The 23592-nt window shown below is 36.9% G+C and overlaps 1 protein-coding gene across 1 annotated transcript in view; it reads right to left on the bottom strand.

Annotated features, from left to right (window-relative positions):
- Window positions 1-13268: 13268 nt before the first annotated feature.
- The window catches only part of LOC118804533, a 24759-nt gene continuing 14435 nt past the window's right edge, over window positions 13269-23592 (bottom strand). The window contains exons 12-21 of the mRNA XM_036565025.1: window positions 23501-23592; window positions 22883-23284; window positions 22708-22785; window positions 20328-20447; window positions 20048-20232; window positions 18098-18258; window positions 16695-16940; window positions 16400-16562; window positions 16016-16118; window positions 13269-14257 (exon numbers count right to left, since the gene is read on the bottom strand). The exon at window positions 23501-23592 is cut by the window's right edge and continues 337 nt beyond it. Of these exons, the coding sequence (XP_036420918.1) occupies window positions 14250-14257; window positions 16016-16118; window positions 16400-16562; window positions 16695-16940; window positions 18098-18258; window positions 20048-20232; window positions 20328-20447; window positions 22708-22785; window positions 22883-23284; window positions 23501-23592 (1558 nt within the window). The 3' untranslated portion in view covers window positions 13269-14249. The remainder of the gene's footprint in view (window positions 14258-16015; window positions 16119-16399; window positions 16563-16694; window positions 16941-18097; window positions 18259-20047; window positions 20233-20327; window positions 20448-22707; window positions 22786-22882; window positions 23285-23500) is intronic.

Raw genomic sequence — 23592 nt, 5'->3', positions numbered from 1 at the left:
TAGTTAATTATCCTTAAAATCTTTTTGGTGTAATTTATAAACAGATGAAAAGTACATAACACAAGCAAAATAGCTTTGTTACCTGTGCAGTATGTAGGCATTATGAGTGATACATCTGGCTTGATGAGATTGTCGACATAGTAATGACCTGGACATGCTTTCACTTGGATTGGGTTGGAGGATGTGTAGCGCTTGCACTGGTTCTGATAGTTTTCATCAATTCTGGAAGCACAGATTTCTTGGGTGACAATGCCGTCCTCTGGCCGTGGATGAGAGCCACCAAGCCAGAGTGAAGTGTAACCACCACATTCCACGTAGCTCACACAGCCCTCTAGAATCTGAGCATTTTCTCCATAATAAAAGAACCGATACCAGCCGTTCCACTCAACAACAGTGTCGTCATGACTTCTACTGTACCAGTTCCTGCTTATGTTTCTCCAGTCATCATCAAGAACAGTGTAGTTATAGCAGGGGTCAAAGCTGTAGTTGGTTGGAGTGGTTGCTGTGGAAACAGATGGACAGTCTGTTAGTGTTTTAATTGCTTCAACATCATTTTCACAGTACCAGCCTCAAACATGAACTCTCAAAATAAGAGACTTGTCTTGGAATTTCCTCTTTCACAGTGGAGAGTTTATTCTTATACCCCCAAATCAATTGTGTTGAAACAATATTATTTGTTTGTTATTGTTAGTTTTGTCTTGCTGAGATATTTGTTTCAGTAGTTCATTTGTTTATTTATTTGTCTTTTGCCCTTTTAAATTATGTTCCATCACTTTGGAGTTAATCAAGCAGTTTATTATCATATGTGAGGCTTTTTAAACAATTTCATGCCTCAGTCTGTGAAGCATCTTCAGGAATGTATCTTCTCACAACATGAAATGGTTTGCCAGCACTGGCAGCAAACACTGATTCTTCTTCTTTTTATGTCTTCTAACTGGTGCTGTAGTGTAACCAAAGTTGAGCTGCCATTTCACATAAAAACATGAAAGACACTCTCTAGAGCCAGTGCTTGGTTTGTCCATTCTGGGCTACCATAGAAACATGGCAGCACAACATGGCAGCCTCTGTTGGAAGAGGACCTGCTCCCTGAGTAGATATCAAGGGCTCCTTCTAAGCTAACAAAAACTAGTTCATAGATTCAGGTGAAAAAATCCTATATCTTATATTTCATTTCCACTAATAGATCCTCCTAAATCTTATGCACTGCACCTTTAAGAGACTAAATAGATGAGAATAACTGTAGAAACCTACTCATGTTCATGATGAATTCTGAAGATGTAACAGCAGAATTTGGGGTTATGGTGCCGACATCTGGAAAGAGAAAACATTTTAAGCAGGCTTAACAACATACCACATAAAATTAAGATGAATAAAATACTCAGAAATACAATCAGGTTTAGATAGGCTCCAGCACCCCACTGTGACCCAGAAGAATAAGCGGTTTAGATGATGGATGGATGGACAGTCAGGTTTAAATATTGTACCTGTACAGTAAGCCATGTTGCAGATGCTTGGACTGACCATCTTGTACACAGAATAGTTTCCTGGGCATGCCTTTACTCGGATTGATGTGGATCCAAAGAAACAACAGTCACCTCCTCCATTTCCACAGATCTGGCGAGTGACCACTCCATCCTCTATCTGTGGATGAGGACCGTTGAGCCACAAAGTATAAGAAGTACCATATCTGGATGTAGGAACACAGCTCTCTGATAAACGGATGTTCATCCCATGATAGAACAGTCGGTACCAGCCGTTCCAGTTGAAGTCTTTGTCACAGATGTTCACTCCAGTCTCATTATTAGCTCTCCAGGGTTGATCCAGAGAAGTGTATTTATTGCAGGGATTGTAGGTATTTGATGTAGGTATTTGATTTGGCTATCATGGAAACAAAAAACAAGAAAAGACTAAAATAACAATCTACCAATTACTATATACGGATCATTCTACTGACCTGGTTCAAATTCAGAGTTAAAAAACTCATTTTGGATTTTTTGTTTTTACTTGGTTTTAGCTTGGATTTAACTTGAGCATTTTACTTTAAGTGACCTTATGCCTTAATTGTGTTTATTTTTATTGTTGATTTTTAAAAAGTTTAGTTAATTACAGAAAAGATGTGTTTCAGTAGTGACAATTTCTAATGTTACACACTGATTTTCAGACCACATATCCATGAGGGACGCAGGATGCAGTTTCACTTCCTGCAATAAAATGCAGGGGTGTGGCTAAAATAAGACTGCACTTATGGACTAAAACTATGGACTAAAATAAAGGTTTTTTTGTCTTTTTTATTTAAACATTTAAAATGATTAATGATAGATGTAAATCCTTCAACCTCACAGAAATTAAAAAAGTATAACAGTCTGTAGAGTTTACTCAGAAAGGCGAATGAAGAAAAAAAATACAGCGAGCAGCAGTTCCGTGAACAGAAATATCTTGTTGATGAGAGAAGTCAATGGAGAATGGCCAAACTGGTTTGAGCTGACAAAAAGGCTATGGTAACTTAGATAACCACTCTGTACAATAATGGTAAGCAGAAATATCAAATCTTGAGGAGGATGGGCTACAACAGCTGAAGACCACATTGAGTTCCACTTATGTAAGCCAAAAACAGAAGGCTCCAACACAATTGGAAAATAAAAGAAGTAATAATTATACACAATTGTGTAGAAAAGAGTAGATATAAGTGAAACAAACACACACAGCTTCAATTTCATAGAAGTCTGCTAAATCAGTGTTACTACAGCTACTCTTTCTTCCTATACTATTAAGATTTTAAACTAAAAATTTTTAATAGATTTACATAATTCAAGGCTCTTTATGACTAGCTAACATTCAGAAATTCCTAGAGCTATAATTAAATTGACACAGAGGTATTTATGGACAAAGTATATAACATTTTAAAAATCATAACAGAGATAATATTTTCTCTCTCTATCTCTCTCATAATAGGTTAAATATCTTCTTTGCCCCAAAGGGACATATAACCTTGCACCATCCCTGAGGCCTCAATCTCTCTTTCTTTGTGCCTTTCAAAATGATTAAACATAGTTCTGTCTCTCTCTTCCTTTTTTCTTTTATTTTTGCCCTCACTTACAAGTTGGTGGCTGGATGATAAAATGAAAGCACAAAAGTCTCAGTGCTACCTTGTGTGTTTCAGACAAAAAGCTTTCTCTGTTTTCTATTTAATTTTGTTTTTTTATCTGTTGGGTGTCTTTTTTATTCTCTTTTTTAAGGTTTTTGTTTAGTGTTATCTCAGAAATGTTACATATCCTTGTTTTATTCTTATGTCATTGAGATTTGTTTATATGAGGAAGGGAGAAAAAAATGCACAACAACATTATATTATATGTACAAAAGTATTGGAACACCCACACATCACACCTACAGGAGCTTTTTGACATTGCATTCTAAATTTATGGGCAATAATATGGAGTTAGGTCAACTTTTGCAGCTAAAACAACTTCCCCTTCTATGGGAAGCTTTGTACAAGATTTTGGAGTGTGTCTGTGGGAATTTTTGCCCATCCAGAACAGCATCTGTGAATGGCATCTGTGAGGTCATACCCTGATGTTGGACAAGAGGGCCTGGCTCACACTCTCTGTTCTAGCTCATCCCAAAGGTGTTTGATGGGTTGAGGTCAGGTCTCTGTGCGGACCAGTCAAATTCTTCCACACCAAACTCACCCAGCCATGCCTTTATGGACTTTGCTTTTTGCGCTGGAGAGTCATGCTGGAACAGAAAGGGGTCTTCCCCAAACTGTTCCCACAAAGTTAGAAGCACACAATTGTCCAAAATGTCTTGGTTTGCTGAGGCCTTAAGATTCCCTTCACTGGAACTGAGGGGTCTAGGCAAACCCCTGAAAACCAACCCCACAGCATTATCCCTCCTCCACCAAACAAATAATTTGCACAGTTCAGTCAGGCAGGTAATGTTCTCCTGGCATTCACCAAACCCAGACTCGTCCATCCCACTGGCAGTGAATACGTCCACAGAATACGTTTCCACTGCTCCAGAGTCCATGACGGCACGCCAGGTGACAGTGCCACGTTTAAAGTCATTGATCTCATCAGTATGACCCATTCTACTGCCAGTGTTTGTGGATTGAGACTGCAAGGCTGTGTGCTTAATTTTATCCACCTGTTAGCAATAAGTGTGGCTGAAACACCTGAATTCAATAATTAGGAGATGTGTCCCAATATTTTTGTCTATATAGTGTACATTAACTTTACCAAAATATCTGGCAAAATATAGCTTACTAATATGTTTTCACTAAACATTAGAACTTGGACCATGCACAGTATTGGTACCGACAAAAAAAAAAAAGTTTCTGCACTAAACTAGTAACTAATATTTGTTTAATACAAGAGACTCAACTTTAAGATATAATGATATAGTGATAATTATAATTTCTTTTCCTAGCTGCTAACTTATAAAATGAATACAAATCTATTGAACAGGATTTTCTCACAGCCTTTCCTCAGGAACACACTAATTAATTTGAATCCCACATGATTAATTCTATTTTTCTTTATTGTGTGTCATAAAGCGTCAGTTCCATTATGAAACATTACTGATGACTCACCTAAGAAGCCACATTAAGTAGCAGTGAGAAGCCAGCAGTCGTAGAGATCTTTAAAGATGCTCTTCCTGCTGCAGCTGCACCTGCTCGGCTCCTTTACTGCACAACATGTTTGTGCCTTTATTAAGGAATGTGGGAGGGTCATAAAACACCTCAGAGATTATCTTATCAAGCCCTGTAGAGAACATCTCAGTCATGTCACTCACTTCAACTTTGTATTTCCTTGTACAAATTGAATGCAAGTACACTTGTTCATTTCATCCTTACCTCACAATACTTTTCACAAGCGTAAAGATTCAAAAATGAAAGAATGCCCAGAATGGTTCTGCTCCATTGTCATAGCAACAGCTCCACAGATGATGCAAAGGCTCATGGGAACTCAAGGCTGAGAAGGATACATTGGTGCATCCACAGAATTCTGGGGAAAAGAAGGAGGCCGGTCTCAGCATTTCAATCCTCCAAGGATCCTCCAAGGTCTTTTGATATGAGACAGCCCTGATGACATTTGCAGCTCAGAAATGGTCCCATAAATGAGACGCATCCATACATTATGTTTTTTTTTTTTTGTCCATACAAATATTGGTAAATTGGATTTTAGTTTCCATACATATCTCTAAAAGTACACAGTAAAGTTGTCAAACTGCTTTCCAATGCTTAGGCCACTTCTCTGCACAGTTCTATTATGACTCAGCTGCATCTTATCAGAGCATTTATTTATTAAGTTTAATAAATAAAAAAACAAGTAGAGACTTCTGCAATGTAGTCATAAATTAATACACAATGCCTTTTCCTGTTGATTTTTTGTTTTAATTCTTTAGAGTAAATTTGCAGGAGGCCTTTCGCATTTAGATAAATAAGACAACACAGTTGAATTCAGTTTGAATGCCCAGCAATGGTGAAACATTTTTCCAATTAATCTGTGGTTAATGTGAGACCAGATATTCTCAACAAAGTTTCGCTATAATGAATTTCAGCTGTTGATCTTTCCTACTTGAGGGGACTTTGTGCCTTTGGAAGGACTTTTTTTCTGGCAGATCTGTCAATTCTGTATGATTACAGCAAAGCACCACAAAAAAACATACAATTTCCGAAAGGCAGTACTTAGGTAAACCTCCTGACAAAATTTGTTTACTTTTGTGCTTAATATTCTTAAAAGTCACAATCAGGATTATTTGAGAATTGTTTGTTCTTTTAAGCTTTTCATAGTTTCTGCATTTCTCAGTGGACTGAACACTGAACATAGAAGTCATAACCTTCAACAATCGTTATTTGTTTCAATCAGTACTGAATTGAATGCACAAGTTGGATACACAGATGTACTAGATATAATTTTAGCTTCGATTCCTATGAAACATACTTATAAAACTGACAAACTGCATTCCAGTACTGAGGCCAAAGCCTTTACAGGGAATCTGCTGCGTCTTATCATTGCATCGTTCCATGCTGTATGCTCTATTGTAATGCTTTTCTATGATTATCAGAATGAACTCTAATGGCGCACAAATAGGCCAAACAAAACAGGGTAAAAAATGTACTGGTGAGATAAACAAGTGACAGGCAAAAACACCAATGAAGACATAAGACTAGCTGTGGGCTAGAGCAATGGTTTTCAATCTGTGGGCCACAGCCCCACAGTGGACCGCAGTGGTACTGCTAGGGGGCCAGAGCTGTTTATTATTTTTATTATTTTAAATGACTAATTATTTACAGAAAGAGAACATCATATTTATGTTGACCTCATTTAGTAACCTGGCAAAATGCAGAATTGGTGAAAAGAAGGAGGCCAGTCTCAGCATTTCAATCCTCCAAGGATCCTCCAAGATCTTTTGATATGAGACAGCCCTGATGACATTCGCAGCCCAGAAATGGGACCTTCCAAGGTCGCAGTCCCATAAATGAGATGCATTCATGTGTGCAACATTCTCATTAAAATGGTGCGCAAGATATTGTCACTTATACACATGATCGAATTAATTCACTGTTGTCCAATAATACTGCACAAACTAACCAAGTTTGGTGTATAAAGGCCTTTAGGCTTCACATATCTAAGAACAGAAACTGAGTAACTACCACTCTGTGCTGTACACTCAGAGATCTATTTAGGAAAACTTTGAAGATAAACAAATGATGCCATCAACTGTAGGCTAAATAAATATGTATCTAAAGCCAGACCTCCTTTCACAACTTTCATCTCTTCAGCATGTCATCCAGCACTTAGTAGCTGCCAAACATCAGCTAACTCAACTAACACAGAAAATGTTCTGTGTTGCTGTGCTACTTTGATTATTGGATTGTTTGTTTGCTTTTCTGATGTTCTGGTCAGTCAAATATTGGGTTCCACAGGAGCTTTTGTGGTCAGTTGTGTTGGAAACCTCTGAATTTGAAATTAACTCAAGCTTAAACTGAGTTTAAACTTGAATAACTCACATGAGTTCACTATGTCCTTGGAAGCTGCAGTTTTAAGCAAACCTGCAGTTTCAACTAAACTGAATTGCTGTCATTTAGAAACACACATCTGCCATTAGATAGTGTTGTATACCAAGTTTGACTGAGGTTAATGGACCGTAAAATAAAGTGCTACCAAAAATGATGTAAGTGCTTCAGAGAACTAATTACTTGAGTACTCAAGCAACCTCCCCTGTACAGCACCAGATTAGTTTAATTATCCCTTCTACAGCACCAGATTTAGTTTAATAGCTATGGAAGTGAGTTAGATTTAGCTACATATGTGAGTTAATTGAGATTATAATTGGTTACTTTATCTTACATAGATATAATTGAGAATAACACATACTGGGGTGAGCTAATATGTAAAATATGGTAGACTTGGCTTTTATTTAAAAAATAAAAAAATAATCAGAAACCTCACTGATGTGCTCATAACTGACACAAGAGCAGGAAGGTGGAGGACAAGGCTAAATCACTGTAAGTCATGTGAGAGAAGAATGACAGTGAGATTTTTGATAGCTTCGTTTCAGACTAGATTATCCACTGATGTCTGGAGCTACAATCATTCAATCATTCTCAAGATTAACAACAACAACCCTAAAACTATTTATGTTTTTATATGAAACATGTGTGACTTTAACTTGTAATTTTTACATATAAAAGAATATGATAATAATCAAGGAAACTTAATTGGTCAGTTTTATTTATTGTTCTTGTTGTTCTTTGGTTCAAGGACACAAGGCAGTGGCTCTCCTTTACATGGTTATTTACACCTGAATACTTGTTCTCTTGTCTCATTCACACAGACACGCACAATCATGACTCACACATTCTACACGCCACCCATTCAACGGAGTGGTAGCAGTATTCATTGTTTTCACAGAAAAAAGTGCAGATTCAGATACAGGTTAAATCTATATCTTATTTACATTTATAGGTAGATGAAGATATTGTTATGACTTGAATTCGACAACTGCTACAGTATTTCAACTGAAAAAATAAGCAACTTATTTACTTTACAAATGTGAGTTCATTGAACTTCAAATAATATGTTAACAGAATGTGAAACACAGATTATTGCCCATCCATTAATTTACTATTAGAAGTTCAATGAAATTGAAATTTTAAGGCAACCAGGTTGCTTACTTTCTAAGTTAAAACAAAAATAATGTCTTACAGTGTGTAGGGTTGACCATGTTCCATACCTCACATTTTTGGCCTGTGTGAGGAGCTCATCAGTGTTCATTTTCAGTTTTTTTCACAATCTCTAATAAGCATGTTTCAGTACTGAGATCACTTTTTCAAAACTCCTTATGCACATCTTTGCAGAAACATGCAGCATCAACACCAGTGGCCTTGCAACAAGAATACGTTGTCACTTCACTCACTTCAGAAACACAACAACTGATGGCATTAAGGAAGATCCACTATATTATGCAAATCTATGAAATAATAAAGAATTATTTGCTTTTCAGTTTTGTTTTGCATTGTATTTCGTTTATTATTCTTTGGCTGGTCATGTAAACAACACTGTAAAAATTAGACCAGTACAAAAGTTGATTTTAAATGTTTCTAAGGTTTGAATTGATGTAAAATATCAATTTTGCTCATCTAAACTAAAAACCTTTATAGCAGGTATTTGTTGAATAAAACCACTTAAATTGCTTGTTAGCACATTTTTTTTGTCCTCTACTGTTTTATACAGATGTGAAGAAGCACTTGCTTATTATGTACTGCCGTCCAATAACCCAATAACTCCAAATGACCCCTTATTTTTAGATGGTCAGCACCTGGATAGTCCTTCAATAGGGAGTTAATTTTGTATCAGACGTTTCAAATAAAATAATCAAACCCACAAGTAAAATGTTAAGCATCAAAATGTCCCACATACACACATGAAGGTGTTTTAATTTATGAGGTGAATGGTGACAGATATACTTCAACTATAGAAGTAAAGGCAATAACCCTTACAGCCCAAAGCCCCTAATATGCAGGAAGGGTCGAACCCTTGTTATAAATGTCATAAAAATCAGCAGAACTTACTCTAAAGAAGGTACATTGCAGTGAGACACAGCATCAGCAAGTACTCCAATATCCACTCTTACTAAGATTATAGTTTGTGTGTTTTCAGGCTTTATAACTCAAGAGGTGTTTAAGTGATACGAATACCACAACAACCAGGAAGTCTTATCCTCTGTGACTATCATGAGTTCATAGATGTGACAAAGTTTGTTCATCCTGTTATTATGTCTCTGTTATTATTCATCATAAACATCCAATACTGCATGTGGTTTGGTCCAGCACACAGTGTAGCGAGTGATCCAGATGTTTAATTATGGTTAACATTGTAACGGGTTTTGCAATTTTAATATTATTATTGCTAGAACCTTATGTGAGGGTGTGAGGTAACCTGGATTTATTTGAAGTCTACAGACCAGGGCAAGAGAGAGAAACGCTCGCACCAAGGATGCTTCAGAAAAGGGAATTTATTGGCTAAATATCAAACTACTTTTGGACTACATTCAATGATAAACAATAGAAAATAAAACCAGAAAACAAAACAAAACAAAGCGATAGTAATGAAAGACAAAATAGCTCGAGTAAGTTAGAGTGATTCGCTGCTAAATGGTATGAGGCAGTGTGGTTTGGGGAGTCGCTTGGGAGAGCCTCTAGAGAATTAACCTAAGCCTGGACGGGAATAACTATATGGCTGGATGTACCTATAAAAGTTCTCTTATTAAATAAATTGGCGTCAGGGCCCTGACTGCAAATTGATGGAGCCAGCTTACGTGGGAGTCGGGGGCTGATTTCAGGAGGGGTCGTCTCAGGACAGACTCGATCGAAGGCTGGAGCTCACGCGGTGGTTCCTTTCCTCGCTGGCCGTGGATGCTGCGTCTCCGTGCGGGCACGCGCCTTCCCGTCAGTGATTGGGCGGAGGCATCTTGTGGCTGTCTGACGGTGAAGCTTGGGCGGCCTTTCGAGGGTCGATCTGTTCACAGATCAGTGCGTGGCTCTGGGTGCGATGCTGGGTCTCCGTGGCGTCAGAACCGCTCCCACTCCGCTGGTGAGGTTCAGGTTGCAATCAGGGTTCTGAGGCTGGTGGTACCAATTTAACTAACTACCTCTCTTTAGCAGAATCGAAAGTTATGGATATATCCTCCCGGGCCAGACAAGAAATATCCACCTTCCTTCTCTGAGGGTGGTTCAAACTTAAGGTGTGTAGGCGAACAGGCAAGTTACAAACAAACAAAGGTTTCAGATCTGATAATTTAGCATCCTAATACTTCTGACCTGTCTTTCTGACCTAGGCCGGCACAAACTTAGAAACTTGTTGCGAACGCAGGAACTCTGCACATTTGCGGTGCACTCTGGTTTTGTTCAGCTGGAGGCCCTTCCCTTCAGGGGTGGAACCCAGGTATTGATAGGTTCTCTCACCTAACGGGTAATTAGCTATTCCTAATTCTTGGTCCTGATTGGTGGGGGTTTCTCTGTGCGCCCTACCAGCGAACTCCCTCCTTTGTTCCTTCTAGGTTTAAAAGTTTAATTTGATTAAACAAAACAGTTTTCAGATCAATTAGGTTACTAAAATCCATAACCTACAAACCTAACATTTAGGTATCTACGTGCAGTTTCTACCCACATTATCTGAGAATAACTATGGCAAAGGCAGAAACAATCTCATAGATAATCCTTGGGTGTCTTTTCATTGCAGGAACTTTCAACACAGTAAAATCATTACTTCAAATGACTAAATCAAGTAAACGAGAAGAGTAAAAAAATAGAAGGCTAAATAAAACAAGTGAAAAGAACCTAGGTGCATACTTAGTGTTCTAAAATCACTACTTTAAATGGTTATTTCGGTTACTTTCAGACGGTTATCCCACATATTCCTAACGTCTGGTAAAAGAAAGGATGAATACACTCTAAATAACTGAGTATATAAATACAAGCATCAACACTTGTGAATTAGATAAGATTGATGGTCAGACATGCATATCAATAAGTTTTCCTGGAGTCCTTTGTAAGTAACAGTCCTTAGGTGGTGGCATGGTAATTCTCGTTTTCACCCCTTGGGGGTGCTGTGGGTCCATGCTTGAGATCCCTAGGGAATTTAGAAAGTTGTAATTTTGCCGTCCAAAGTTGTACAAATTCCGTTTTGGTATGTCTAGTTTAGTTAAAAAGAGTTCTAACGAATGGTTGTAGTTTGGAGGGGACAAACACCTTAGAAATGTACTTTCTGTTACTTAAGATAAAAAGTTGTCCACAGTACTTTGGAGAGCCATCTGCCACATTCCAGAGGAAGGTGTCCTGTTTTTCTCCAGGTCAAAGGAGAGGGGTGCAGCCTCTTGATTCAGCCGTAAATCTGACTGAGTCTGGGGTTGGGGTATTAAGCCGACAGCTTTATGCCACAATCCCAGACTTGATGGAGCCAAAAGGCCCTTAACTTTTGGGTAAACACTCTGCTTGAGGTAGAGTTTCAGCCAGTGTTCGCTACAACATGCTGACGTCTAGTGACATAAATGGCACTTGCATGGTACGCTGTGAACAACGGAGCTTCAAATAGCAGTAAGCTACAATGCTTCAAGTGGTCAAACTAGGAAAAACTGTTGACACCAGCTAGAGCTTAGTAAAGGTTTATTTTACTTTGCAGTGGTTCAGATCCAATCTTTATCCCAAGCAGCTACCAAGGAGGCAGATTACGATTCAGCAGGTCTCTTCCCTAATGCAGATACAAATACAGCATTAGCAAACTGTACACTTGAGCAAATCTTCATATTTTAGGCCAAACAAAAAAAGAAAAATAAGCTGACTGATAACTTATTATAGTGATGGCTCACTAACTCCATTCAAATGCTTAGCTAGCTGCTAATCTTATTGGACACAAAGTAATAAAACATCTCAAATTAAGTAAACGGGGTTAAAAAGTTGTTGTCCAACAATAAATAAATAACTCAATCTGAAAAGAAAACTAGCAAAGTTTTTTTTATTTAATATTATTTTACTTAATGTTTATACTGAAATACTGTGATGTAAAGATCTGTAAAATGGCTGACTGGTGCAAAACAGCTCAGAAAGAATAAGTACTGATCTCAGGCTTGAAAAATCCAGATGTTAAATTAATGCATGATTATTCTTTCATTCAGCATGTTTCTCTGAGTTCAGAAAATAACTACATTTACTGCATTGAGGCGCTACTTTAAATTGAGTAAAGTTAAAAACTCAACTGATTAAAATAGAAGCTTTTGAATTTCACAAGTTTGTTGAGCCAAATAATGTTATTTTTAGTCTCCCTTTACACAAATCCAAAAGTATTTTGTGTGTGTTTCTGTGTAAAAATATTACATGAGATAAAAACTGTTTCACTACACACTCGGTAAACCACAATAAAACTGAAACCCAAAAGCTGAGCTGTCTAACTATGTTGGTAAGCTCTGTCAGAAGAACCACCGTTAGCAACTGTCTAACTATGTTGGTAAGCTCTGTCAGAAGAACCACCGTTAGCAAGCGAGTGCTCCCCAAAACCTGAACACTAATGAACATTAATTTAACCTAAATGAACATTCAAACCAGTGTCAGAGAGTTGAGTAGTTGAAACGACAGGTCAAAGGCTGCAGTTAGCAGCTTTGTTGTCTGTTAGTTCCTGATGAACGTCATCGATAACAGGTTTTATTTAAAAAAGACAAACATACTGTGAAGTTTGTTCACAATTTTCCTCTAAAAATAGTAACTTGTTGTGAACAAACCTTGGTTTTAAGGAGGAGGGAGGCATGGGAACTGAGGTTTCACAGCAAAGCTGGAGTTTTAATGTTTATTTTGGCTTTACAGCCATCATCAAATAAGGACAAAACTACTTAAAACTATTTATTAAACTCTTTGTTGAAAGCTCTTGGGCTGGCTCTGCTGTTGTGCAGTGTGTGTGTGTGTGTGTGTGTGTTTGTGTATATCTCTCTCTCTCTCTCTCTCTCTCTCTCAGTTCCTAACCCACTACTGCAACAGAGAAACATAGAAGTAGCAGGTAGTAAATCACACACACAGGTGAAATGCATAGCCTAATTACCAGCTGACTCACTGTGACTGGTTCTCAGTCCCAAAGGTGATGCTAGGCCACACCCACCCACCTGCCACACTTGTCTGTTGGTTTTCGTGGTTACAGGATCTTATTGCTGTAGTTGTTGATGTTGTTGCTTTTTTAATTAAACAGATGTTTGGCTACTTAGGAGTTGTGTATAGAGTCCTATAGCTCCTCTGGTAAAGAGAGGTTTGAGCAACTCTAAAGAAGTGAGTTTGCTTCCCATATATGTGATCATCTGAAGTTTTCAAAGTGTACATGATGCATTTTTTGTTAAAGGTAAGCTCCTCATTCAACTGCTGGTTCACTTTCAGGATTATTAAACAATTACAGTAGTAACAGCTGTGATTTATTTGATATGATATGACATTTAACAAAACTTAAAAACTTTTTTCAAGACTATGTCAAGAGAACTCTGTATTTTTCTGATTTTCTCATTTGTACTGCATTTTGAATGACAGCAGTGTATAAAAGGTGCTATATAAATAAACTTGCCTTGCCTTGCCTATGTATCCCTATGGTGAACCAGCTTTGCCCAGAAAATGAAATATGTAGAGAAAACAAATCTAGCAGAAACAAAACTGTAATGATCTTGAAGTGCTGTGCACAATTTAAAAAGGAATTTATTGAAAAGAACACAATGTTTCAAAATGATTACAATGATTTTTCAAATGTAAAGACATGAAATTATAATCCACACTTGGAGAAAGGAGAAGTAAAAAAAGAGAAATAATATGGAATTACTAAGAAGAAAAAGGTACATATTTCATACCAATCAACCTGTTCAGCACCCAAACTTTATTTCTGTTCTCACCCAGACAGTATAATCTGTAATGCTAAATACTGCTCTCAGAAAAGAATGTTAAATGTATTAAATAAGCGCAACTATAATGTCTGCATTCTGACAGGTGTTTGATGTTCACTCTACAAGCTTTAACATATCTTTGCTATATCTTGAATGAATCACGATCTCTAATAATGAACAATCTTTCATGGCCAAAATGAGACTCTAATGCTACACTCAGCTAAATGGAGATTTGATTAGTGTATAAAATATGAAATCACATATTTTGATTGTCTTAATATTGTCATTAAAGGAGAGAAGACTCGAAGAGAATGACCAGAGATCCACACATCGCATGACTGTTTTCATTCACCTGTCAAGACAAAGTAAAATTACATTAAATTAGCACCTTATATGGCCAGAACCCACTGGCAGGCCCAACATTTTATTACACACTTCTATAACCTAAGAAAAGCTCAACCAGTTTGCACTGAAGTCCCTGTAGTTACTGAATAATAAGCCTTAGTATGTGGGATTTTAGGGGGGTTAAAGACCATTGCAGCCGATTCCTGCAACATCAAGGGCTTATGAGCACTTTCTCCAGGGTCTGTTTATCAAGGAATTAGTAACTCTTGCTCTTAGGGTCACTTCATAGCCCACCCTAAGATTATGTAAAGGTGTCTTTTTACAATCCCATTTCCAAAAAAGTTGGGACGCTGTGCAAAAAGTACACAAATATACAATGTGATGATTTGCAAATCATGTCATTTTTAAAGGAAAATACTACAAAGACAACATATCAATTGTTGAAACTGAGAAATTTGATTGTTTTATGAAAAAAATTCCCAATTTGGAATTTGATGCCAACAACACGTTCCAAAAAAGTTGGGACGAGGTGAGAGAAAATATTGTCACCATATGTTACTTTCCTTTCTAACGTTATTCTTTCAACATACGTTATTCTCCTGTATCTGTTATTTTCTTATAGTCTTAACCATGTTTACTGTAGAGTTTTAGCAAATGGTCTTTTGCTTGCAGAGTAGTGATAACTGTCACACTCTCACTTTGTCCCCTCCCTCCTTTGTTTGTATTTAAATGACCCTTCGTCTCATGACCTTAAGGTTATAACAATCCCCCCTTTCCTCTACCCCTACATTTCTATTCATATACTCAATCTACAACCCCTCCTTACCCCTCCTCAAAGTCCTTTTGTTCCATGCTGTACCCATACTCTGTATGTGGAAATAAACTCTTTCTAACAACTTGGTGCCGTGACCCGGATGGCTTACTGAAACCTACTTGATGAATAAAAACGCCTCATTTTCGAGGCATATTCAAATTGAAGAGAAATTCTGGCTTTATAAGATAGAGAAGTCAGTAAAGGTCAGCCTTTCTGAAACAAGGAAAGTTTACTTATTGTCACTGGTAAAAAAAAAAACTTAATGTTTTGAGGGACGTTTACGTAGTGTCACTGGTAAAAACTTTTTTTTTTGTATTTTTTATAGCTGTTATCCCCACTTTTCTGAAACAAGGGAAGTTTACTTATTGTCAGTGGTAAAGAAACCTAGTGTTTTTTGTGGCTGTTATCCTCTCTGTTCTGAGGGAAGGTTACTCGTCATCACTAGTAAAAGCCTAGCGGTTTTGTGGCTGTTTTTGTCCTTGGTTAAAGCCTAGAGTTTCTTGTAACGTATCCTCTCAGGCAGTTAGGGAAGTTTTATTATTTGTTTCTTTTGTCTGTTTGTTGTTAGAGAAGATTGGTTGTGTTACTTCCTGTGTTACTGTCTTTGTACTATTGTCAATGAAATATAGGGTTTAAATGATTTGCCCATCAGTGCATTTTGTTTTCATTTACATGTTGCACAGTGTCCCAACTTTTTTGGAAATGGTGGTGTAATTAAATTTTTAAGTTGATTCTTAAACACTTATATTTTATACTTATATTTATTTATCCTTAGAACTAGCCAAGAACTATTTCAAAAATGGAGCATTTGTTTATTTTATTTTATTTTATATTACATTTTTTTTTTTTATTGTCGTTACCACACTTCTTTTTTGGGACAACAACACTTTTTTTTTATTCTTTCCAATTTCTGTTCTGTCTTAATAGTGCAAGTGTAGTGTGATCATTCACCTGTCCTTCCAGCAGTCCAGATAAAAGGTCCCACAGAGATGGAGGCTTTGTCGTGGATGTCCACAGACCGGCCAGCTCTGTGCTGCTGTCCAGGAGAACAGTTCTGTACAAGACAAACCAGATAATCTGTTCAGTTAAGAAGCTTGAGCACCACTAGAGGAGACATATACTTTAAATAAAAACCTGGAGAAGTTTCATATTATGGAAGCTGCAGTACTGGAATATTATTCCTGAAGATTTTACAAACTTCTTTCTTGTGTGAAAAGACAGACCAGGTTTTTAATGAGTGGCTTAGTGATCAGCACAGAACATACAATGTAATGAATACACAAATGATGCTGGTCAAATATCTTAGGCCACCATGGTAATACTGTGAAAACTGACCGCTGCACAGTTGTTGCCCTTCAGAAGGCAAAGGTGGATGGCACAGTGGAGGAAAACTTTGGAGTAGTTGTCATTAAAGGCCAGCATCTTGAAGCTGAAACGGCCAGTTGTGGAGACACCATTCTGAAGCACTTTCACTGTCTTATCATCTTGATTAGGACACCTGCAAATATTTTGTGATACTTCAACATTAAATCATTGAAAGCTATTGAGAATTAACATGAGAATGTACAGACATGATTCCAGAAAATTAAACAGGTGAAAAAGGTGTGAACTTTCCATTACTTTTCCTTACTTATTAATGATGAGGTCCCAGCGGACAGCAAAGTTCTGGTCATTCACAGGAGTGGCCCAACACGAATCTATCACTGTGGAAATCTGACGGCTGTCCACTCCCTTAACAATCACTTCCACATAGATCCTCTGGTCCACCACTATGTCCTCACTGCCATCGTAAGGATGGGAGAAGGCAGCATCCTGATAGGGAATCATCCTGACCTGGTACATCCCCTGACCATCTGGAAGGGTCTTGTGCACTATGCTGTTGAAATATCCAATCACAGATTCATTATCAGTGGTACACTGGTGTCACATATAGTGTGAATGCCATTTTAGTAATACAATATCTCATAACACTTTATAATAATGATAGTATATAAGACACTCAATGGCTCTTTCTTCATAATTACTTAATCATGAACTAATCAGGAATTTAGAGTTATTCCTCATTACTTCACATTTAAGTTAGCTTCTACTTTATAATGAACAAATCATGTACTAACCATAACTAATAATATTGTAGTTTTATAGTATTTCAATATTACTATTAATGTAGTATTGTATTACATAACTATATACTAATAAAGACTTATTATTAGATTAAAAATCAACAGTAAGTAGTGTCTTTTCTAACCCAGATATACAGAATGCTTAAAATTTTAGGCCTCCAATGATTTAGTATTCATTAACAAACAGCATTGATTTTCTTGATCATGGTTTACAGATTATGTATCATTTATTTTCTATCAATTATCCGCAAAAATTCTGAACCCCATAATCTAATGTAAAAATAATTCATTGTGAATAACAAGTCATTTACAAATTTCTTTACTGTAGAATATTAGATATTCCTCCATAAACATCCTAAATATGTACTGCTATGCACTAGATTATATTAGTCTATAAACAATCTCAATAAACTCTCCTATAAGAAGGTCAGCTCATTTTAAATGATCATGTAACTGATTACACAGCATTTCTTGATGTAAATCAACCTGAAGACAACATCAGACTTCTTAGTTTAGTCTAAAGTCCTATCTTTCCAAGTTCTGTACATGAGGGAAACAATACTGAAATTGTTTTCTAGTTTCTCCCACTACTAGAGGCTCTTTCCATCATACAGTCCTATCAGACATTTCTCCTCTTGGGTGCCCCACTTATGGATGGCTATGGCATTTTGGGGCTTCAAACATATGATATTCTGTTGGGTTGAAGTCTTACACTGAAGGCCCTGTCGTTATTTGTTCTTAAATATTCTAATCATAATTACTGTTTTTCTTGCTATTAGTTTTTATCACTTCATCCAGGCATGTTGCTTGCTGATACTGTCTTGTTGAAAATTCAAAGGCACTCATTTTTATTAGTAGATCAAACTAAAACAGACAAGCCCCGCTTTATCATTAGTGTTTCTAATCCCACCTCTGCAGGGGGTTGAATTCCATGTCCATGGTGAGTGTCTGGCTGAGCTGATAAATGCAGGAGAAACGCAGTTCCAGTTGTTTCTTTCTGTTGATGGCTCCTCCTGCTGAGTCTGCTACCCCCTGGATAGAGTTCTCGTACACAAAGTGGGTACCGTTGGCCTGTAAACAGTTTTATTCATGATGAAATTTTTTTTGTCAAATAACATGATACAATCTGTGCATCTACACTTTCAGAAAAAAATATACTGTGCAGTTATGTTTTTCATTTATCAAGGTTCTTTCAAACAGTGTAAATGTTCCCCTTTAATGTACAACCCCATTTCCAAAAAAGTTGGGACACTGTGCAAAATGTAAATAAAAAGAGAATGAAATGGTGTGCAAATCATTTAAACCCTATATTTATTGAAATTGTTCAAAGACAACATATTGAAAAATATATGCCCATTTAGAATGCCAGCAACACATTTCAAAAAAGTTTGTGGGGGCAATAAAAGACTGGAAAAGTTGTGTGATGCTAAAAAAAAAAACACCTGGTGGTTCATTGGCAACAGGTTAGTGACATGATTAAGTATAAAAAGAGCATCCCAGACTGAGTCTTTCAGAAGTTCAGAAGTAAAAATGGGGAGGGGTTCACCATTCTGTGAAAGACTATGTGGGCAAATAGTGCAACACTTCAGAAGAATAAGCTTTCTCAACATAAAATAGCAAAGAACTGTCATTTCTTTGGGATTTCATTAAGTAGGGTACATGAAATCACTAAAAGATTCAGAGAAATCTCTGAGAAACCAGTTTTAGCTGCCTGTGAACAGTTTGTTACTGCATGCAAGTTAAAACTCACCACGCAAAGAAAGAACCATTATAAAACAGCATCCAGAAATGTTGCCGCCTCCTCTGAGTCCAGACTCATTTAAGATGGACTGAGGTGAAGTGCTAAACTGACCTGCCTGCAGTCCAGTCCCATTGAAAACTTTTGGTGCATTATGAAATGAAAAATATGACAAAGGAGACCCTGAACTGTTGAGCAGCTGAAATCCTATATCGAGCACGAATGGCAAAACATTTCACTGTCAAAACTACAGCAGTTGCTCTCCTCAGTTCCCAAACACTTACAGAGTGTTGATATAAGAAGAGGTGATGCAACACAGTGGTAAACATGTCCCTGTCCCAACTTTTGTGGAATGTATTGCTGGCATCAAATTCAAAATGGGAAAATATAAAAAAAAACAACAACAACAACAACAACAATAAAGTTTTTCAGTTTCAACATTTGATATGTTGTCTTTGTATTATTTTCAACAAAGTTAGTTAGACCCTAAAAACAAATTTGTTTTTACCAGCAGAGAGGTGTATATTTGTAGCTTTAAATAATATAAAGTTTCAAACAGAAGGCTAGAGACAAGACAGTGAGTGTGGAGTCAATACAACTTAAAAGAATACAATTTCAATGGAATATGATACAATTATGTTCCCTAAACAAAAGTACTGAAGATGCAACATTGAGTGTCGTGAAGTGAACCTTTTTTAGCCAACTGTGTCTGAACACATCGGAATTAGACCTCCGCATTTAACCCATCCGTGCAGTGAAATACCACATACACACTAGTGAATGCACACACACTAGGGGGCAGTGAGCACACTTGCCCAGAGCAGTGGGCAGCCCTATTCACAGCACCCAGGGAGCAGTTGGGGGTTAGATGCCTTGCTCAAGGGCACTTCAGTCATGTACTGTCAGCTGAGGGGATCGAACCGGCAACCTTCCGGTCACAAGGCTGGTTCCCTAACCTCCAGCCCATGACTACCACCACAGTGACCGTGTAAAACCTTCATTTGTATATATTCTTTTATGACCGTTATTGCTTTTGTTTTTGGGAGTCTCTTTCTGCAGGTGCCAGCATAGTGTAACATGCTTGAGAGATAAATTAGTCATTATGGTTTCTTCTCAGTTTACCGTGAGATTTGTGCCACAGATGTGGTCATCGTTATCAAAGTGGAACACCAGTCTGCCGTTTTGGAGAGTTCCATTGCAGCTGGGGTCACTCAGGTGCAGGACATTAACAGGGAAACCAGCTTCAAAGAGCTGACAGCGGGACAGAGACATGGTGCCAGAGCTGCTCTCGCAGGTTTCTCTGGAGTCTGGGACAAAATAAGAGCATAAAATGAATGAGGCTTGAGGAAATATTTTACAGAAAGTGCTTTGAGTGTCTGTGCTTGTTAAAATTTGCTGGTACCATAAGACTCGTCTCCTGTTCTAGAATGACTTTCATTACAGAAGCAGCCATAGATGCCATCTCTCTCCCCACACCACTCATCCTCAGTGCAGTTCTGTTCTGTGCAGGGGTCCATCATCACTAACGAGAGATAAATAAACAGAGAAATGAAGTAACAATGCATCAGACAGATTTACTAAATCTAAGAGTCAAATCTTAGGGCTAAATCTTAGAGTCAAAGTACACAAACAGAATCAGACTAGTTAAAGAAAAAAACAGCTCAGACTGAACAATGAAACCGCAAGTCCTTAAGTTCTGCTGGGTGACTGATATTTAGTCTGTACACTTAAAAATCAACAAAAGATGTAATTAAAACCTTTTGCACACACAGGTGTGTTCTTCAGCTCTGCTTTTCAGCATAACTGGTTTAACTACGTATTGATTAAATCCACTGTAAATAGGTTTTAGTATAATATTGTTTAGTATTATACATACTGCAGACCATGGCGCAATGGGGATCAGGTGGACAGAACAAGAGTCAGTGGTTAGAAGGCAGGTGACTGCAAATGCAGGACTGTATATGAGCAACTTCAGCAAGAAGAACATCCCCACTATTTTCCTCATGTATAATACTAAAATTAAATTAAAAACATTTATAGGGCAGTGAATTTATTTAAGATTCATAAGTAATTAAACCAGGCATGCTGAAAAGGCAGTTGAATAACAGCTTGTACAAAAGGTTTTAATTACAAATTACATATTGTGTTGATATTTTAATTTTTTTTAATATTTTTGAAAAGAAGTAAATTCCTCTGAAGCAAATTATTTAAAAAAAGAAATAGCTTTTTTTTCTATGAGTCTATAATAAGAATAGCATCAAGCAGTGTACTGTTCATTGGACAAGAGAAATTTGTTAATTTATTCTGTAGAAATTAAAAATATTACACAGAAATGAACAGAATCTTGTAAAGAGGGTGGACAAATATAATTGATTGATAGGCGAGAGCAGAATCACCAAGACCAAACTTCCTCTTGGTCTTTATCCATATTTTATTTGACTTGCTTTCATAGGCAGATATTTGATTTCACTGTTGGGGGAACACTAGAGAGAAAACATTCTCAAGAGCAGTTCCTGAAGGGAACATAAAAGGTGCCACTAAAAGTACTCTTGTACTAAATGTGTATGACGAAAACACCCGTCACTACTTTATATACTGGAAAATTGATAGGCAAATAACTTAAGGATTGTACCAGCAGGTTCAAATGTTTAAATTAACTAATTGATGAGTATGGTGTGATATCGTCTTACAGAATCTCCATTGAGAACCATCATGGAGATGGTTTTAGTATGAATTTGCCTTATAAGCATTTTTTTATATATATATTTTAATGATTTTTTCTGATACATTTATGTATTTATTAAATATGTGTTAGTGGTCTAATTTCTGAGTCTGTTACAGTACAGGAACATAAGGCTCAAAATAAGTATCACTCTAAAAATAGAAGAAATACTGCAACTGATGTGCCAACTAAATCAAATAAAAATATTTATTTATTGTAGTAGTCTTTTAAAACAATATATGGACATTTATGTGACCAAAGGCAGGTCAACATAAATATACATGATACTTCTTAAATTTAAATTATAAATTGTATCTGTATAGAAAAAATAAAAAATAGAAAAATATTTAACTGTATATTAACTGCATGGTATTGTGTAATACAACTTATTGCATAGCACAGTAAAAATATACAAAACTACAAACAGCCATTTTACATGTGGTAAGAAAATTTACTATAGAATGTAACTATATAGGTTGAGTTAATCTTGAATATTATATTGTAGTAATATTACTGTTACTACCCACAAAAACATTATAACAAACCAAACCGCTTGAAAATCAGTGGAAAATTCAGCAAGTTATGATGAGTTTATTGTGGATCTCCTGCCTCCATGGATTTGGATTCGGGTATGGTAGGCAGTGGACCAAACCACTCTGAGGCGTAAACTTAAAAACAAATGATTCTGAATGTATAATTAGAAGCCCTTTCAGTGCATATTGTTACATTGTTTAAAATTATATAGTATATAGTATGTTTGCAATGATATATATTGAAGGGGATAATTCTCTGTTTTCCTCCGGAAGGCAGGGTCAGGACAATTCTGTCCCCCTGGTAATTTCAGGCTATAGTAAGTGTACTTTTAAATACCCTGTGAATGTGACTCATAAGACTGTAATAAACTGGACGCAAAATTCATATCACTTTAGTCAGCACAATTTCATTTACTTTATTAAATATTATAATGTTATATTGTGATTTCTGTTTAGAAATGTAAGGATTGTTTTATGTGTTATGAAGTCCCTATGTAGCCTTCAAATAAAGTGTTATCATAACTTACCTGTAGTGGTTGTTGTGGTCATAGGATCTACAAATTCTGGGATCTCTGGGTCATCAACTGGAGTAATGTTATCAATATCTGTAATGAGACAAATTAATATTAATTAAAAATAAATAAGTTAAAAGAGAGAGAAAAACTAGAATGAAATGCTCTGGATTCCAATAATCAAATCTACCTGCACAGTAGGCTGATAAACAGACGGATGGACTGACAAACTCATATACGTAGTAATTTCCTGGACAAGCTTTCACTTGAATGGGGTAAGACTTGAAATAACAGCAGTCATTGTTCCAGCTTCCACAGACTTTCCGAGTGACCACTCCATCTTCCAGTCGTGGGTGAGAACCGTTCAGCCAGAGAGGGACATCAGTGCCACACATGCCCTGACTAACACATGATTCTGGCATCCGGATATTATTTCCTTGATATAGAAGACGATACCAGCCTTTCCAGTTCATGTTGGTGTCACACCACCACCACCAAGACCAGCTCTTGCGTGTTTGGTTTGTAGCTCTTCCAGGATCATCCAGCACATTGTAGTTGTAGCAGGGATCATAACTTGGTTTGGTCAGAGCAACTGTTATGGAAACAGTGATATTGTGTGGCAAATATGCTTAGACTACTTGTTCTAAACTCAAACCAAAACTATCCACAGTGATTTTTTCTCTAAGTAACACTTAAGCCTTTTAAAATATTATGTAAAAGGTATTTTTTATGGTTAATTTTGTTTAATTTTTTGTGTAATTTATAAACAGATGAAAAGTACATAACACAAGCAAAATAACTTTGTTACCTGTGCAGTATGTAGGCATTATGAGTGATACATCTGGCTTGACGAGTTTGTAGACATAGTAATGACCTGGACAAGCTTTCACTTGGATTGGG

Source organism: Colossoma macropomum, unplaced genomic scaffold (assembly GCF_904425465.1).
Source record: "Colossoma macropomum unplaced genomic scaffold, Colossoma_macropomum, whole genome shotgun sequence".
NCBI lineage: Eukaryota > Metazoa > Chordata > Actinopteri > Characiformes > Serrasalmidae > Colossoma > Colossoma macropomum.
Note: the sequence above shows the minus strand (reverse complement) of the source record. Positions and strands in the feature narration are given on the sequence as shown.